Source organism: Tupaia chinensis, unplaced genomic scaffold (assembly GCF_000334495.1).
Source record: "Tupaia chinensis unplaced genomic scaffold, TupChi_1.0 Scaffold000682_1, whole genome shotgun sequence".
NCBI lineage: Eukaryota > Metazoa > Chordata > Mammalia > Scandentia > Tupaiidae > Tupaia > Tupaia belangeri.
The window spans coordinates 1,106,550-1,125,803 of record NW_006160205.1 but is presented as its reverse complement, the minus strand read 5'-3'; the positions used below and the strand labels follow the sequence as shown (position 1 = coordinate 1,125,803).

General features: G+C 44.2%; 1 protein-coding gene across 1 annotated transcript in view; it reads right to left on the bottom strand.

Moving 5' to 3' along the window:
- Positions 1-19,254, bottom strand: part of FRMD4B (FERM domain containing 4B) — a 216,463-nt gene that overhangs the window by 138,762 nt on the left and 58,447 nt on the right. Inside the window, 2 exon segments of the mRNA XM_006160350.2 lie at positions 5,752-5,846; positions 8,157-8,222. Of these exon segments, the coding sequence (XP_006160412.1) occupies positions 5,752-5,846; positions 8,157-8,222 (161 nt within the window).

Sequence of the window (19,254 nt, the reverse complement as noted above, 5' to 3'; positions counted from 1 at the left end):
CCCATTGGCGGCGGTGGCCACAGGAGGTAACCGGAAGACAGGCTCGCAGGGGCCATTCTTCTCCCGCTGTAGTTGGGGGAAAGCTATCTCGGGGCAGATGAAGACGAGGGTGGCCCAAGTCACTAAAGGAAGTCATTTGTTTTATTCCTTTTCTTTCTGAGGAGAAAGCCTTGGAGTCTGAGTGTCTGACTTAGACACTGTCTGGTTTATGCACGACCGAGCTCAGAGCTCTCCCTGAAGCCTCCCAGGCGGCGGGTGGAGGGAGCGGCTTAGACCTAGGCAAAAACTAGTGACCTTCAAAGCAGGTATGGTCTTAGCGCTGATGCAGCAGGGCAAGTGAAAGCTCTAATAAAGACATGATCTGCACCACAGGGTGGTATAAATTAAAGGAAGCCGCGAGCCAGCCAGAGAAGGCTGGAGAGGCTTGTTTAGAATCGCGGGACACAAAGCTGCGGGTGATGTAGAAAATCCCTGGCTTTGCTATATAAAAAGAATAAACCCGAGAACAGCTCAGTCCTGCGGCGATCTCCATCAGAGATGTCCGGGCCGCCCAGTCCCCACGTTCCTCTACTTATGTGTCTGTATCTTTGTCTTTTCTAAATCCACTGCCGCTCCCACTCGGGGTTCGCCCCCTATCCTCCTACCCGGCATCAGCAGGCCGTGGCAAGCAGGACCCTCATTTCTAGCCTGCTGTGAGCCTTGCACCATGAGAAACTTCTGACAGTGCAGTCCAAAATCACAGTCTTCCTCCATATAACATCTTTTGGGGATCTGAGGGTGCCTCCCTCACCCATGTGACTCAAGAGCTGCCCCCATGATCTTGAGTCTCACATCTTTTTTTTTTTTTTTGGAGAGGTTTTTCTTTTGCTATAGGGTGCATGCATTGGCCAGAAAGACAGAGAGAGACAGAGAGAGAAAGAGACAGAAAGCGAGAAGTAACACCCCCCCCCCCGGGGGGGGGGCGACGCCCCAACCCCTCTTCTCAGGATCTTGGGCACGCATGCACATGTGCCCAAAGTGAGTTTAAGCCAATGGGTCCAGGACTCGAACCATAGTAGACTACATGGGAATCCAGCGACATAGCCATTTATGCCATCTGCTGGTCCCCTCACTTACATCTTAACTCCACATTCTTCTCCACTGGGTGAATGAATCACATTCATGACCACATCCATGCCTTGGCCCACAAAATGACTCCTTCCTGGAACGCCCTCTCCTCTCTCCTCCATAGAAAGTCTACCTGCCCTGCCAGCTCCAATTTTAGTTTTCATCCTGGAGGATGCCCGCTCTAGGCCTCCTTCAGCTTCCCCTGAGCACGCCCTTCCTGTCGTGGGCACCAATGATAAGACGATAGCTCTTTCACTGCATGCCTGTGCCATGGACTCTGCATGTTAGTTTTAGCAGTACACAGTACTAGTACCCTAGTAAGGGCATGCTATGCAGTACTCATTGGGCGGGGTCTCCAAAAGGTTCATGAAAAATGTGTATTATAAAAAAAAAAAACAAAAAAAAAAACTGGGCCAGCTCTGTGGCTTGTTGGTAAAAGCAGTCAGAGCTCATGTGGCCAACTACCTGGTCTGAGTCCTGAACCAAGTGGCTTGAGAAACATGCTGGGTGCATGTGTATATGTACCCAAAATCCCAAAAGGAGGGAGAGATGGAGGAGATGAGAATATGGCACGACCATTCCTCATGAGGGGTGCTTTCTCCTCTCCCTCTCTGTCTCTCTCGGGCAAAGCACACGCCCTCTATCTAACGCTCCCCTACCCCTCCCACTACAAAGAAAATAAAGAAAGAAAAAAAGAACTATGCATGAACCTTAACAATTTTTCTATACCAAAGTAAACTTGCACTTAACTTCATTTTCCACAAACGTTTTGAAGTCCCCTCATCTAGGTGTTATTAGGTACTATAAAAGTCATGACTCAATTTTGCATAGAAAAAAATACGCCATGACTTTCCTGACTACACAATATTATTAGTCCACGGTACTGATGAAAAGATTTGAGTGTCAGAGATGTTAAAGAGCCAGCAGAAGATCACTTCGCTTTCTACCCTCCGACACCTGCCCTGCCTCCCTCTTAATCAGTATCTTGTACCTCCTTACCTCTTATTCTTCGTGTGCTAGTCACACTTTCTTTTTAAATTTTCTTTTCTCAAAAAAAAAAAAAAAAAAAACAAACAAGACAAACCAAAACAAACCACAAAAGTCAATGTCAGACACACCTCAAGACTTTTGCACTGACTTTTATTTGGACTGTCTCCCCAAACTTTTGCACAACTGGTTCTGGCTTGTCATTACATGTCACCTCCTACAAGCAGTCCCGGCCCACCCTAAAATTGTCCCTATATCTCCTGCTTTTCTAGAGCATGACCCGTAATTGTATGTTCTTTAGCACAATGATAATTTCTGGTATTTTCGCATTTGTCCCTCTGTTCACTTGTTAGGTTAGATGGTACACCTGCAACCAAATATAAACTTCATGAGGGCAGGGATCTTGTTTGTGTGGCTCATAGCTGAATCTCTAGGACCTAGGACAGTACCTGGCATTTAATGGGCACTCGAGATACCCCCCCTGCCCCCTTTTTATTTGTTTCTGCTACAGGGCAAGTGTGCTTATTGGAGAGAAGGAGAGAGACAGAGAGACAGAGAGAGAAGGAAAGTGAGAGAGAGTACACCCTTGCCCCTGCCACACTGCAATCTTTTCTCTTACATTCTCTTCTTTGGATTCTGGGCATGAACACATGCCAGGTGTGCTTCTCAAGCCATGGGGTCTATGACTCAAACCATATAGTGAGCCTTAACTGCCATGCCAGCACACAGCCAAAGAAACATTTCTTGAATGAAAAAATAACTTGCTCCAATATTCGGGCTCTTGGCCTCCACTCAGTGTGACCTCTCTCTAAATAATAGTGTTTAAAGCGATGATAGCTTATATCATATAACTTAGCCACTGAGTATTTATGGCTTTCTGTCTTACACCGTTTGCTATTAGAAATGAGCCTTGACTTATGATGGGAGGCTTTCTGTCTTACACCGTTTGCTATTAGAAGTGCTCCTTGACTTATGATGGGATTATGTCCCGATAAACCCATTGTAAGTTGAAAATATCACAAATTAAAAATGCATTTAATCCACCTAAGCTTCTGAACAGCATCTTAGCCTAACCTACCTCAAACATGCTCAGAACACCTACAATTAGTCTACGGTTGGGAAAACTTATCTCACACAAATCCTGTTTTTACAGTAAAGTGTTGAATATCTCATAGAATTTGTTCAGTAGGTATTGAAAGTGAAAAACAGTGGCTGTATGGGGACGCAAAGTATGGTTTCAACTGAACGTGTAGCACTTCTGTACGAACACAAAGTTGAAAAACCATAAGATGAACTGTCGCTAAGTCAGGACTGTCTATATTTTATTCACATTCATATTCCATCTACCTGTGTGTGCCTGTTAAGTCACTGATGCACACCTACTGGTTCTGGCTTTCCAGAGGGAGCCTGCGATCAATGGGCACCTGCACTTCCTACTTCGGCCAGCAGGGGACAGATCATACAGAGTCTCAAATATTGAACAAACATATTTTGTGATGCAGAGTGAGTGGGTGATGGCTACTGTACTTTTCTTCCCCCCCACCTGTTTTGTTTAACATTATTCTGGAGACAATCTAAGTCCAGAAGCAAAGTTTTCAGGTTTTCTTAAATCTCCAAATAATTCAGTGGTCTGTCTTGCCCAGCCCAAGTCCTGAGCCTGTTGGCATTTTCCTGCAGCTTCCAGGCTCCTAACCCACCCAGGCTGGAAATAACCAGAGGCCACATGGTGTGAAAAACAAATTAACTCCTTCTTGAGATTATTTTCCACCTGCTTAAACTGAAGAACTGTAAAAACACTTCAACTGGGAGAGTTATGGAAAGAATGCTGGCTGGTTAGCCAACATATTTTGTGTCTGCAACAGATTTTCTTGAATTTTCATATTTAAGGGATTCTTTGGAAATCATCTCTAAGAGGGGAAGGATTCCTCTGAAATATATTAGGCTACACATAATGGAAGCAAACAGGCCTGCTTCACAGCAGACTCTCTCTTTCTCTCTCTCTCTCTCTCACACACCACACACACACACACACACACGCATACACACACATACTCAAACAGACACACACAGAGTTATACATACACACACTCAAAGACACACACAAACACACATGTTATACATACACACACTCAAAGACACACACACACACTCACACACACTCATAAAGAGAAAAGAGCCAGTGAGTGCAAACAAATTCTCTGACATAGCGTTTAGATTCTCAGAAATTTTTCTTCTATATCTATTTCATCTCAGAGAAGATTTAAATTGTTGACAAATGCAGGTAATATCCAACAACAGCATAAAGGTGGAATTTAAAAAATAAAGGAAGGTAGTAAAAAGTCAACATAAAACAAACCTAGCTGGTAGTTAAAAGTTCATTCCACAGTATTTTTTGGGATGGGTCACAAATTTACCTTTAATCTTTCTTCCCACTAACACCAAAAAATTAATTCAGTTTTAAGATATGACTGAATAACTACCTAGTATTTATATTACTGATACATAAGCTAAGTTAGCACAGACAACCTCATTCAAAGACATGTGAAGACAGACCACGATCAAGGACAGTCATTAATACAAATTTCTAAAACAGAACAATATTTAGAGTTCCTAAACTGATTATGATGACTTTTCTTCTCCTTTTTCAATAGTCCTAGGGGGAAAATCCCATATCCCATATTAAGAAACTTTTAACTAACAAGGACATTTTCTTTCTTTCTTTTTTTTTTTTCCTGAGAGTGATTTTTTGCTATAGGGCACATGCACCCACTGGAGAGACAGAGAGACAGAAAGAGAGAAATCATTCCCTAGGGGGCTGGCCATGCTACAATCCCTTCTCCTCCATTCTCCTCTCAGGATCCTAGGCACACATGCACACGTGTCCAGTGTGAGTTTTTAAGTCACTGGGTCCGGGACTTGAACTGCAGTCAATTACATGGGAGTCCAGAGACATAACCATTACACCATCTACTGGTCCCAACAAGGACATTTTCTAATTCATTTTTTGAAAATGCCAGAGGACATATGCACTCACCAGAGAGAGACAGAGAGAGAGAGAGAGAGGCAGAGGGAGAGGGAAAAAGCAACCCTTGGTGGGGTGTGACCACGCTGCAATCCTTGTCCTCTCCTTCTCCATCCTGTTGGGATTTTAAGTACACCCATGTATGAGCCCAGTATGTTTTTTATCTTTAAAAAAAAGGTCCAGAGGGCACGTGCACTCATTGGAGACAGAGAGGCAGAAAGAGAGAGCGAAGGTGAGAAAGCACTCCTCATGAGGAACAGCCATGCCACAATCCCTTCTCCTCCATTTTCCCCTTTTTTGGATTTCAGGCCCACAGGCACACATGTCTAGTGTATTTTTCAAGCAACCAGGTCCAGAACTCAAACTGTGCAGTCAGTCACGTGAGATCCAGCCTCCTTAACCATAGGGTTAGCCATGGGCTAACCCTAGCTGATGCGTTTTTCAGGATGCTGATGGTAGGATTTGAACTGTGGTCAGCAGTGTGGAATCTGGCTCCCTTAACCACGAGGCCATGGGGCTAGCCTCATATTCTAATTCTCAGAACACTTTTCTCCTTTTTGTTCATCATGAATGAGACCAAGTAGGCAGTCCAGGTGAAAGGCAAAAGGAAAAAAAAAAACTATTAAAACACTTACGTGTCATCTACAAACGTTATTCCAAAATACTCCTTTTCTTTCAAGTTGAAGTGTGAAGCCACGAGGTCCAGCAACTCTCTTGCTAACAGTTTGGGCTGTCAAAATAAAAGTCCGATTAGAAGTCATTTGGGTGCCTTGCTCTCTTACTGCCACCACCCTCTTCTGCCCTCAATAACTCAAAGCAGCTTTTGTTTGCTGGTTTGTTTTTAAATATCTGCCCTGATCGCTGATTAGGTTAATCTACTGGAGACCATTCTCTAAGCACCGTGGGAAGGACTAGGAACAGCAGTGATGTCATCATTTTTGTGTATTTGCAATTCACTCAAGTACCTTACCTTTTACTTCTATGGTAAGGGTACCCTGACAAACGTGTTGGTGTTTCAGTAAAAACGCTCTTAGGTGGCAGGGTGCTAGTGACCGAGACAAAGGATATCCAACACCTCCTTGCCTGGTTATCTGTGATGTGATGAAAGATTGAAGGAATGATTTTGTTTGGTGATGGCAGCATTAAAGGCTCAAGACCCAAGGCATGGAGCCATGGATAGATCTAGCAACAGTAACACCAATAATAGCTATGACTTATTGTGCTGCATTCATATTCATGGCTTCATTTAGTTTTTGCAATACGCCTGTGGAGTAGGGCATTTTATTTCCATTATATGGACAAGCCAACCAAGGGTAAGAGAGGTTACGCACTTTGCTTGATTTACATTGTTAGTGGGTGCAGGGATTAGAGCTTTGTACTTCTCATTCCAAAAGGTAAACTTTCATTTCTCTCTAAAGAATGGAGTAAATTATATCCATTCTTTCTTCCCCAGAAATGGGATTAAAGCAGTTAAAGTGTGTACTATATTAATTTTTCTTGTAGAATACATGCACTCTCACCAGAGAGAGAGACAGAGAGAAAGGGGGAAAAGCAAGAAAGCACCTCCCAGGTGGGCCATGGCAATCCCTTCTCTCCTCTCAGGATTTTGGGTAAGCGCACACATTGACCTGGCATATTTTTATAGCTGCCAGGTCTGGGACTAGAACCGCAGGTGGGCCATGTGTAATCCAGTTGCCCTAAGCACCACACCACTGGCTGGCCCCGATAAGTTGTACCCATTCTACCATCATTGTCAACAGTACTTACTGAGTACCTAGTTAGAAGAAGGACCTTATCTATGAGCTTTTGGGAAGCACTAGACATAGTAAGAAGCAGTCTGGTTGGAATCAGCCAAACATCCAGGGTGGTCATTGATGTTGTTTTGCAAAGGCTGGGGGAGGGAAGAAGGATTGCAGCATACACTCTCCAGGGATTCTTTTAGAACTGTGAGCCAAGCAGGCTACACTGTGATGGTTTGAAGGTTGAATGTTTGCCATGGGAAAAAAAAAAAAAAGTGAACATGATGCAAAGAAAAGGAGAATGCAGAAATCTAGTCAAAAAGGTCTAATCTGGTGAAACTACTGTTCACTGATCTATTTTGATCTAATTGAAGCCTAAGCATTGTGGCTAGGGACAGGCCTGAGAAGGAGAAGAAACCGAGGTTTGGTCCAAGGACAGAATTCTAGCCTTGTCAGAGGTGTGGCCTGTCTGCAAGGACTTTCACAATTTCTTAAGACTCTTGGTCTACACTGTTGGGTGAATAGAGAGACACATCAACAATTAAAATATCATCACTCATACAGTGCAACATATCTTACAAAGATATTTCACTAACATATATAATTTAGATAGATTTTAACCATAATTCTATAAGGAAGACTGGGTGGTCTTTTTTTAAAAAAAATTAAGGAAGTAATTTGCTTATTTGTTGTCATTTTCACACCACTGAGTCTAGGACTTGAACCACAGTTGGCCATGTGGGAATCCAGCCCCTTAACCACCATGCCACCTGCTGGCCCTGGACTAGGTAATCGTAATCCCAGCCAGTTCACAAAGCTGGGTATTTAATTTACACAATGCCCTGTAGTTGGAAAGTGGCAGAATACAACAGCCCTTTTCAGAGGGACAGGATCCCCAATTTGCCAACAAAAGGTTCAGAGAATTAAAGTCACTTGCCCAAGGTCACACAGCCACTGAGTGTCAAGCTGAGATTAGAACACAAATATCCCTGAATCCATGTCACTAGGCTATAATTACTTTCACATGCAGATCCAGTGGGACCTGTAAGCTGCAATCTGCCAGCAATCTCAGCCCACCAGGATCATGGACCACACGTGACCACCCAGCAGGCTCAGGCCCCAGGATGCAAACCCACGTGTGTCCGTTTGCATGAGTAACAGGACACAAGTTTCCCCACATGGAAGCTGCCTTTTGCCCCTCAGTCCTGAGTCACTGGCTTTGAGGCACCTGTAAGTGGGCAGCCTGACAGACCTGCTTAGTGAAGGACCCAAGATGGGCTTCCCTGCTGGGTGACACTTACCTGAACCAGCAGCTCCAGTCTCCTATCATCCAGGAGGTGCACCTGGCAGTGCCTGCCTTCTGTCATCTGCGGGGACAAGACAGTGAGAGAGGCGTCAGGGTCAGGGCTGGCAAGCAAACCCTTGAACTTGCTTTAGTCGTTATTTTATATGAAATGTGTTTAGCCTAAAATTGCTTCATTTGCGTTAACTCACAGGCTTGGACAGAAACTGATTCGTTACATGGCATTAACTTGGACTTAAAAGAAAAGAATGAAAATCAAAGGCTACTCAATATATTGAAAAAAAAGCCTATTCAGCATTCTAAGTTCAAATAATGTGCAGAATATCTTACTATGAAAAGTAGATCTCCTTCCTAGAGAAGGACGTCGCTAGCACCCACTACATTTTCCCTTGAGCCCATATTATATTTTTCAAATAAAAATGCTCTTAGTCACTGGTTGTTTTAATAAATATAATACGTACATAACTAAAGAAGAAAAACATGTGATACTAAAGTTAAAATGGAAAGTCTCCCTGTTTGAAATTTCGGTTCCCCTTTTCACTTAGTAAATCACCCCCTCCTTAAGGACAATAAGACACACAGTTAAGAACAACCTCATGTATACAATTCCAATTATACTTCGTATTTTATAACATAAAATTGCAATACTGGGAATAATCTTTGTGAAATATTCAAATGGTGAATAGACTGCAAAGATCTCCTTCGGTCACTCAGCTCAGGTTCCATCCAAACCAGTTTATTTGCAGAAATTGCCTCCCTTCCACTTTGAGCAGAATCCTCTCTCATTGCTTTTACATGGATTTTCAGAAATGTGCATGTATGTATTTAAAAATTTTTTTTGTATTAAATGTTTTACTTTAACATTATTATGTTGGATATTTTGTTCTGCAAATGAAGTACTCAATTTCTTTTTTACAATGATTATATTTAACTTTATTTATTTATTTATTTTATTTTGATCAGAGAGGGACAGTGGGGTGGGGGTGGGGAAAGTGTAAAAGCAAGCTGTCAGGTCCATGACTCAAGCTGCAGTCAGCCATGTGGGAGTCCAGCTCCCTTAACCACCATGCCACCTGCTAGGCCCCCCCCCCTTTTTTTTATTTGGATGGTTTTTACTATAGGGCACAAGTGATTGCCAGAGTAACAGAGAGACAAAAAGTGAGAAATCACCGTCCAGGAGAGATGGCCATGCTGCCACCCCTTGTCCTCCACTCTCCTCTTGGGATCTTGGGAATGCATGCACATATGCCTGTTGTGAGTTTTAAACTGCCAGGTCTGGGACTCAAAACAAGGTCAACTACGTGGGAGTCCAGTGACATAACCATTATGTGATCTGCTGCTCCCTAAGCACTCAATTTCTTAAGTTCCTGTAATCACCCAGAAACATAACACATATGTACATGTTTGAGTGTGTGTGTGTGTACACACGTACACAAGTATCTGTATTCTTCAAAAAGTTTGTGGGAAATGTGTATTAAGACAAAACTATGCACAGATTTAAAAGCGTTATACACCAAAATAAACTCCTACTTTAATTCCATTTTTACATGAACCTTTTTTTAAGGTGTTTTTGTTTGTTTGTTTGTTGCCATAGGTCGCTTGTGCTTGCTGGAGAGAGACAGAGAGAAGGAAAGTAAGAAATCACCCCTCAGAGGGATGACCACACTGCAACCTCTTCTCCTTCATTCTCCTCCTGAGGTTTTGGCACGCATGTGTGCACACACACACACACACACACACACACACACATACAGCACAACTTTCACACCACCAGGTCCAGGACTTGAACCATGGTTGGCCAATGCCTCAACCCTATGCCACCTGCTGGTCCCTTTACATGAACCTTTTTAAAAAGTTTATTTCTTCCATAAGCAAGAAAGACAGAGAGAAATAGATACCCATCAACAAGGTCGTGACATCATGATCCACCCCCAGCCTCAGCCAGCCCCAGATCATGGGCACGTGTGTGCATGGTGGACTCGTGGAGGTGTCCAGACACAGACCCCAAACCTTCTCGTGATGGGCAACACTGCATGTTACCACTGCTCTATCAGCTAGTACTCTTCACAAACATGTCAGTCCCCTCAGCTTCTCATGCATATATATTTATTTTTCACTTCAAGTAGGAAGTGAAAACATTTGCTGTTTTGCCTCTTATTTATTTATTTTTTAATTTAAGTTATTTCTTGGAGATCTTTGACATCTTCCAATGTCAGTACATAGAAGCAGACCTCATTTTAAAAATGTTCTATAGTATCAAGTCATAGTGCAGATAAATAATAATTTAATGAGTCCCCTACTGAAAAACACTTAGGATTATCTCCAGTCTTTTGCTATTATAAAGCCATTACAATGACCTTTCCACATCCAGTTTTGTCTGTGGAATTGCCAGGTCATTGTTCAAAAACATGGGCAGAGTTCTGTCTCTCTGCTGTTGTATAAAACTATAAGACCTAGAAGCTCAGAACCATGGAAACCCAATTCAAAAAGCAATAGCCTCTGTTCTTGAGCACCAAGGCTGCGTACTCAGCATTGCTTTAGGTGCCTTGATCTCTGAGAGGCACAGTTATTCTCTGGAGTTGCTATTATCTTTATTTAACAGAAAAGGAAATTGAGGCTCAGAGTGGGAGATGCAATCTGTTTTCAATGTGATGAATACTAACTATTGCACTTACATTTTGATTAAACTCTGCTCTGAGAATCTGCAGACTGGCTCATTTGCTTAGCTCAAGGTATTGTGGAGATGTGGCCCACTGGAACCATGGCTGGTGCAAAGAGGAAAGTGAGGGAGCGCTACTTTGTCCCGTGGCTACAGGTTATTGTCTTAACTCTGCGAAGCCAAGGTAAAATACACTGTGTGAGTGGCCAGGGGAAAGGGACCAAACCTTTGCTAGCCCTAGGCACCAACCTGGACACTTTATGTATATTGTATCAATAAAGCTCAACGAAAATCTGCAGCATGGCAACATTCCCACTTTACAGACGAGGAAATCAAGGTCCAGAGGCTATGGTAATTTTATTCAAAGTTACCTGGGCAAGAAAATTCAAGCTTTGAATTGAAGTCTAACTGAAAAAAAAATAATTAAAAAAATATGTATATATACACACACTTTCTACTTAAAAGTACTTTCCACTTTTCTATGCTTTAGGAGGAAATAAATAAGAGGAAAATAAATAAATGTGTCATTTTAAATCATTCTATTTCTTTTGTAAAACATCCCACAAAAGCAAACCCGAGTGCATACTCTACAGAAAGAAAGAAATCAAACCAAAAAAATGCCCCAAAGATCATACAATATGAATTCATCAAGGAATAGGTCATAACAAAAAAGTATTTCAAGCAAGTAGCTGGAAATATGGGGCCAGCAGGTAGTTTGGAGGTTAAGGTGCTAGATCCCATACAGCCAGCTTTGTGGTTGAGTCCCAGACCCGGTGGCTTGAGAATCATGCCAAGCACAGGTGCGTGCCTGCCCCAAATCCCAAGAGTGGAGAAGGGATTGTGGTGTGGCCATACCCCTGGGTGATTTCTCACTTTCCACTGATTCTTGTCTCTCTCTGGTGAGCACACGTACCCTATAGCCTAAATAAACAAACAAATGGAGTTTTCAAACTACTCTGTTTTTCCATAATCCAAAACCATTTATTTCCTGGTTTTAATAGAAGCACTTCTTTTATTCCTTACCATTTTGCTTTGGACTTCCCTTGGACTAGTCAATATTCCTTTTGTTCGTTATTTTATTCCACACTAGAAAACAGTAAGAATTTAGCTTTTTCCTTGTCTCTAACCATCTCATGACAAACCTGGGCAGTACTGGCCATGTTTGTACACCTAGGTCCCATCCTTTGGCCTCAGTTCACCGGACCAGAGACAGACGCCTGACACAACCTGGGCCAGTCAGAGCCTCAGTTCACAGAACCTGGACTTAGGTCTGAGAGGATGAAACTTGGTTGCTGTTGGGCAGCCATTGCCTGCTATGTGTGGAGAAAAGAAAAGCCATCCACAGACAGAATGGAGGAGATGAGGGGCTAAAAGGAGACGGGAGAAATCGTACGGAGAGGATAAGCCCAAGAGAACTGCTGTCAGGGTTCCTAAGGCCTTTCCAGTCTGTTCTAGTCCCTTCCTTTGGACTGAGTGAGTTCCGGTTCTTGAGTTCTGTGAAACTACATTGTATTACTCCAACAAATCCATCTTTTCTCTTAAGCTGACTTGAACTGGATTATTCTTCTTGCAGTTAAAAGCATCTTCATAACTTACCGCTGGTTTCTCTACCTGAGCCAAAGCAAAAGGTTTCCAAAGGACAGGTTCCCTGAATGATCATTAGTACGGTAACACCGTCTCAGTCACGAATGCTCCCACCAATGACAGTACAGCCACTCTGTGAGGCTGACACCTGGGGAGAGGAGTGAGCAAACACTTCACTGCATGGGAGGAGGAAGACCACACAGGGTGCAGTGGAGAAGGGCCAAGCAGAGGACCTGGGGAGAAAGAACACTACCTCTGCACACCCACACAGACACAAACATTCATCATTCACTGGGCCCTTTCCTCTGTGAGAGGATGGTTCTGTTGGGAGGTCAGGGGGCTGATACAATGGTCACTAGCAACAGAAAGGCTGCCCTTGTCACCCATTTCATTTGGAGGTTGCGAAGTGGTGGATGTAGTTTGTTCATGAAAACCAACGCTCATGAATGAGTATTAGTTGAAAATAGGAGATGCCACACAATACAAGTTGAGGTTGTGAGGTTTTTTTGTTTGTTTGTTTTTGTTTTTAATGTTTTTTATAGTTTGCTATAGGGCATGTGTGCTCCTGGAGATAGAAAGAGGGAAAGTGAGAAAGAACCCTCCATGTACAATCCCTTCTCCATTCTTCCTCTTGGGAACTTAGGCATGCACACACATGGTGTGTTTTTCAAAACTCCACGTCCTAGACTTGAACCGCACAGTCAGCCACATGGGATCCAGCTGCCTTCACCACCACACCACTGGCAGGCCCCAAATTGAGACCTTTTTTTGGTGAATGGTAAGGTCTGGATTTCCTCCATGGAAACATTTGGCTAGGGGGATACACAGCAGCTCCCTCTGTGTATGAGACGGTAGTCTCTGGTTCACTGAAACGTATTCCCTGCCAGGGACCCCGTCCTGGGGTCCTGTCATCTGAGGGAGCAAACCCGATTTATATTCACATGGTACTGGACAAGACACGACCAATATCAGCAGAGGCCCTGTTTTCCCACCAGGAAAAGTGCTTGGAATTTAAACTCACTAATTCATAGATCTGCAATGCAAGCTAGTGAAAGGGGCATCCTCATGTTCAACACGGGGAAACTGAGACCTAAAGTGATGTAACTGGCACAGGCATTCTAAGCTAGACTCTGGCTCAGATTCAGGTTTTCTCTCTTACCTTGGAAGTTATTTAACCTTTGTGAGCCTCAAAGAAATGAACATCCTAAGAACTTCTTTCTCCCTTCTTTTTACAAGTTTCTTCTATGAGTGATACACACACACACACACACCAACTCTAAAAAATTAATAATTAATGTGATTTATTTCTAAGCACAATATGAGTGACCTAGGCCCAGAGAGGAAGCAAAACATGCCTTTCTCTCTGAGTGATCAGGTACAGGGGTTCTTTTTACTTAATTGTGAGAGCTGATCAGGTACAGGGGTTCTTTTTATTTAATTGTGAGAGTGAGAGATAGAGTTTGGAAATGAGTGAAAAGTTTTCCATTGGTCTGGCCCAAAAAGGTGGGGCATGTGGAAGTGGAGGCTTGTAGGTTATAGGTGGGTTTTACAGTTTTTCGGGTGGTGATTGGAGAAGAAGGTTGCTGAGACCAGAAAGGAATGTACTTCAACAGTGATAAGGAGGCTTAATACACAGTACAAAGAAACTCCAACATTATGCTAAGGACAGGATGTAGGAAGAATTCTGTTACTAATGGGCCAAAATGGTCTGTCAACATCTGTGGCCCTGACTCTCCCTAGGCCCTCTGGAAAGGACCTTGGAAAAATAGGAAAAAGCAGTCAGACTTCTGTGTGTATGTGTGTGTGTGTTATATATAAAATTTTATTTGTTCATTATTATTCTTCAGGTTGACCAGAGAGATACCGAAAGAGAGAGGGAAAGTGAGAAGCAAGTCACCAGGTCCAGGACTCGAACCATGGTGGGCCATGTGAGAATCCAGCACCTTAACCACCACACCACACCACACCACCTGCTGGCCCTCATTGAGAAGTTTTATTTTTATTTTTTTGAGAGGTTTTTGCTATAGGACGTGTGTGCTCGCCAGATAGAGACAGAGAGCAAGAAATCACCCCCCAGGGGGGATGGCCACACTGCAATCTTTTCTCCTCCTTTCTCCTCTCAGGATCTTGGGCATGCACGCACATGCGCCCGGCATGAGCTTTAAGCCACCAGGTCTGGGACTCGAACCATGGTTGACTACATGGGAGTCCAGTGACATAGCCATTTACACTATCTGCTGGTCCGCATTGAGAAGTTTTTAAAATGTCATCTGACTGAGCAAATCCTGCTCACATGAGAGAGTGAGAGAGAGAACCCCTACAGAGTCTGGACGCCACAATCTACCACCAACCTCAGCCAGCCCTGCATCATGGGCATGCGCATACCTGGCTTCGGGGGTGGGTGGTGTCTCCAGACCCATCCCATGTGGCTCAGCCTTACAGAATGTTCCATTTTACCTCTGCACCACCATCTGGCTGCCCTGTGACAGCATTCAACCTGGCAGACTCCCTGAGGATGTAGCTACTGTTGAAGTCTATACTTAGTATAGTCCCTTTTTGATTGAAACTGACAAACAGCTAAATTTTTCTGTAATATGGATATTCCCTCATTAAAAAAAAAAAAATCTTTTTCTTTTTTTGGAGAGGTTTTTGCTATAGGGCGTGTGCGCTCACCAGAAAGACAGAGAGACAGAAATCAAGAAATCCTACCCCACCTCCGGGGGGGCGATGGCTATGCCACAATCCCTTTCTCCTCATTCTCCTCTTGGGATCTTGGGCACGCATGCACACGTGCCCAATGTGAATTTAAGTCACTGAGTTAGGGACTCAAACCGCAGTTGACTACATGGGATTCCAGTGACATAGCCATTATGCTAACTGCTGGTCCCCCAATAAACCATTTTAATGGGAGGAATATTACTAACCCATTCTAAAGAAGATAAATGATAAGTAAAGTTACTCCCACATGGCCAGCTGCAGTTTGAGTCCCAGACCTGGCAGCTTACTTTCTCAGTTTCCCTCTCTCTCTCTCACTCATTTGTCCCTCTCTGGTCAAATTAAATAAATAAATAAAGTTAAATAAAATAATTCTTTAAAAAATTATCAAACCAATGAACAAGCATGGACAGAAATATTCTCCAGCGTTGATGGAGGAGAAAGGGAGAGAAGGGACAACTGGCCCCCGGGGTGGCTTCTCTGTGCCGACACCTGGTGGTTAGGGTTGGTAACATGAACAGTGCCACTCACGGGCACTTCCTGGGTCCCAGACATCACACAAACCACTTTACATTTGTACAATAGCTCCCATGATGCACACGTGAGGTAGGGACTCTTCTCATGCAACATTTGAGATGAAACTGAGATCAGAAAGGCAGTAAGTAGCAGGTCTCATAAATGGCAGAACTAGAATAGATGCAAACCTGAAGCCCAAGCTCCTCACCACGGAGGGAGACACAAGGTCCTGTACGCTCCATGGAAGACAGACTGCAGGAAACCCTTCCCTCCCGGCCCTCCCAGCGGGTCAGATGAGTAGGCAGGAAAGGAAGCAGGCAGGAAGACTCATTTCACTTCCAGGAAAAAACAATGTGATAGAAAGAGTTAGAAATGTGGGGGAAAAAAATCTAAGAAGTCTTCAGTGAAATGCCACTTATTTGAGATATGGAGAAACGAAGAAATGATGTGCCCAAAGGCACACACCTCATTACAGCTGACCCTGGGATTCAAACTCAGGACTCTGACTCTCAGGCCAGACACTGAATGACATGCATAGATGACACAGTTAATAAGACGATCATGTTCAGACGATCTTTTGGTTCAACAGATCATTTCTGGAACAGCAAAATAAAATCCAAAAAATCCACACTGGGCATGATTTAGTTATTTTAAAATATGACCCTCACCAATGTTCTAGCTTCTAATTTCCTTTCTTTTTTTTTTTTTATGTAGTTGATTCTATTTAGTCTTTTTTTTTTTTTTTTTTAGAGAGAGAGAGAGTTTTGCTACAGGGCATATGCATTCACTGAGAGACAGAGACAGAGAGATGGAAAGTGAGAAATCACCCCACCCCCCGGGGGGATGGCCACGCTGCGACCCCTTCTTCTACATTCTTCCTCTCGGGATTTTGAGCGCACTCACATGCACACACGACTAGCATGGGTTTTAAGCTCCTGGGTCTGAGATTTGAACCATGTGTTAGACCATATGAGAGTCCAGCAAAATAACCACTACGCTATCTGCTGGTCCAAATTTTTTTTTTTAAGTTTATGTGTTTATTTCTCCCATCAGAGAGTGACCCAGAGAGAGAGAGAGAGAGAGAGCATCCCCAGCCGGGGAGCTGAGGCTGCGACCTACTCCAATCTCAGCCAGCCCATGTGCACTGAGCATACACAAGGAGGTCTTGAGACACGAACCCAGAGCCTTCCTATGTGGGTCAGATTTGCAAAGCATCCCATGACCACTGCTGCCACCTTCCAGCCCCCTACGACTTCTAACAGGAGTTATATTTGCCAGGAGCTATACACGGCTCACAAAGTTATAGCTATAATTAAAGAATCATTTTGACCCCTACTCAGTGGTAGCTAAAAGCAGCACAGGCTCCCATGAAACAAAAACATATCTAAAAGATCATTTCCAAAAACCTCTTCACACCCACCCAGCCTGGACTCTTCCCCGCCACCTTCAACCCAGGAAGGTTAAGGGCTGGGCATGTTGGACTAAAACTCCCACCTTAGTCTGTGGCTGCCCTGCGGTGGCTCCCGGCTGGTAAGAGTGAGTCCTCACAGCAAGTGCTGACAAGGGTGGACGGCCTTGGTCCATCTGGCCAGTGGTCCAATGAGGAAGAGCAGGAGGGAAATCTGAACTGGCTACAGGCCAGGGGCCTCTGGTTTCATGGAGCGCCCAGACATGGCAGCCCACAGTGGGCTCGTCTGTCTGAGAACACATACCCCAGCCCCACCCTAGCCCCCAGCCCCACGACCTGACGTAGGAGATGAGAGGGGAGAGGGCTAGTAAGAATCCAATAGCCAGTTCAAGACACAACAGTATGGGACCATTCATGACAACCAGGTCAGCTTACAAAGCAAGGGGAAGTAGCAACTACAAAAAAGACCAAAACCCCAGCCTGCTTCGGTTTTGCTTTAGATGTTCTTTGGAACAGAGAAATAAGAAAGTTTGCTATGGAAGCAGTTAAGCTTTTTGTCCCCCTTCTCTTGTTCCCTTTGACCTTCTCTAAAAGCTTAATATCAGAGGGCCTGCCTCATAAACATGATTCTTCAGGGATTTTTGTGGGGTGCCCCAGGCAGAGCCTAACCCGCCATCTGGATGTATGCAGAACCAGCCATCTAACCAGGCTCCCCACTTCCAGCTGAGCCCCAAGCTGGCCCAGTCTCTGCATGGCTTTGGACGTGATGCTTTCAAAACACACATGGAGTCCTTTCACGCTCTACATGAAACTGTCCAACAGCTTCTCATGCAACATAGAGGGACAGGTAACCCCTACTCTTGACAATGCCATCCACATGGCCTGACCTCTGACTCTCTTTGACTGTTTGCAATGACCAGAGGGTGCATGCACTCACCAGAGAGTGCAGAGAGACAGAGAGAGAGAGGAGGAGGGAGAAAGCACCCCCAAATGGGGTTTGGCCATGCTGCCATCACTTCTCTGTCATTTCTCTATCCTGTCGGGACTTGGGGCACGCCCAGTGTGTCCCTCCAACTGCTGGAACTGGAATTCAAACCACGGTTAGCCATGTGGGATCTGGCTCCCTTAATCACTAGCTATGAGGTGGGCCCCACCCTCTCTAATTTTATTCCCAACACAGCTGTTTTGCCCTGAAACACCAGCCACGCTGGCAGCCTTTGCTTCCTCAAAATAAAAGCTTGTTCCTCCTCAAGAGCTTAGCGTACACCATTCCCTCTGGAATGCCCTGACCCCAGGTCATTGCTGTGCTGGAGCTTCGCATGTTTCTGATCTTCCATCAAATGTCACTGTCTCAGGGGTGCCTTTGCTGTCCTCAAGCTCAAGGGAAGCCTGGGCCGTCTCTATCACATCATGCTGCTTTGTTTTCTTTAGACCTAATGCATGTTATTTTTCATCTTTTTATCTTTCTCTGTCTTTCACCATTAAAAAGTAAGGTCCAGGAGAGAGGAGACCTTGCATTATTCACCACTGTATTCTCAGAGCCTAGTACAGTGTGTGCCATGTGATAAGATTATGGCGTAGATATACCTGGAATGCCTTAGCTGTTCAGAACCTAGACACAGGTGCCTCCGAAACATATGCACAGAAGATTTAAATGAACAGAGCACGCTTCAAAGTGAGCAACTCCTAAGCCTTGGCCCAGAAAAATTTACACATAAAACACAAGCTTTCCACCCACAGGACAAGGTATGCTAATAAAGCCTCATCAGGTGAGATATTCCCGGGGATTAGAGAGAGGGAGGAGGCTATACCCAGGACGTTCTTACTTTGGTATCTATTGAGTGGACAGAGTTTTAGATTTCACTCACATGATGTCAACCCCAGCCGAACAGGGCCCCTTTATACCGTCTGCGTGTTGACTGAATATGAGCTATTGACTCTCATTCCGAGGATGGCCTCGACTGACACAGATGTCTCCAAACGGAGTCAGCTGTGATTTTCCCTCACATCCTTTCAAGACGGTGCCGACCCCCAGCGCACGATCACTGGGGACTCCTTCTTTAAGTATCAATAAATGGTTCTCCACGCTTCTCCTAAGCATTTTTCTTCATGTCACATGACCACTAAGCATTTCACGCGTGCGTCTCTTCTCTCCTGCTGCTCACAGCACTATGGAGCAGACAGTGTCACTACAGTGTAGACCTTAAGGACCAG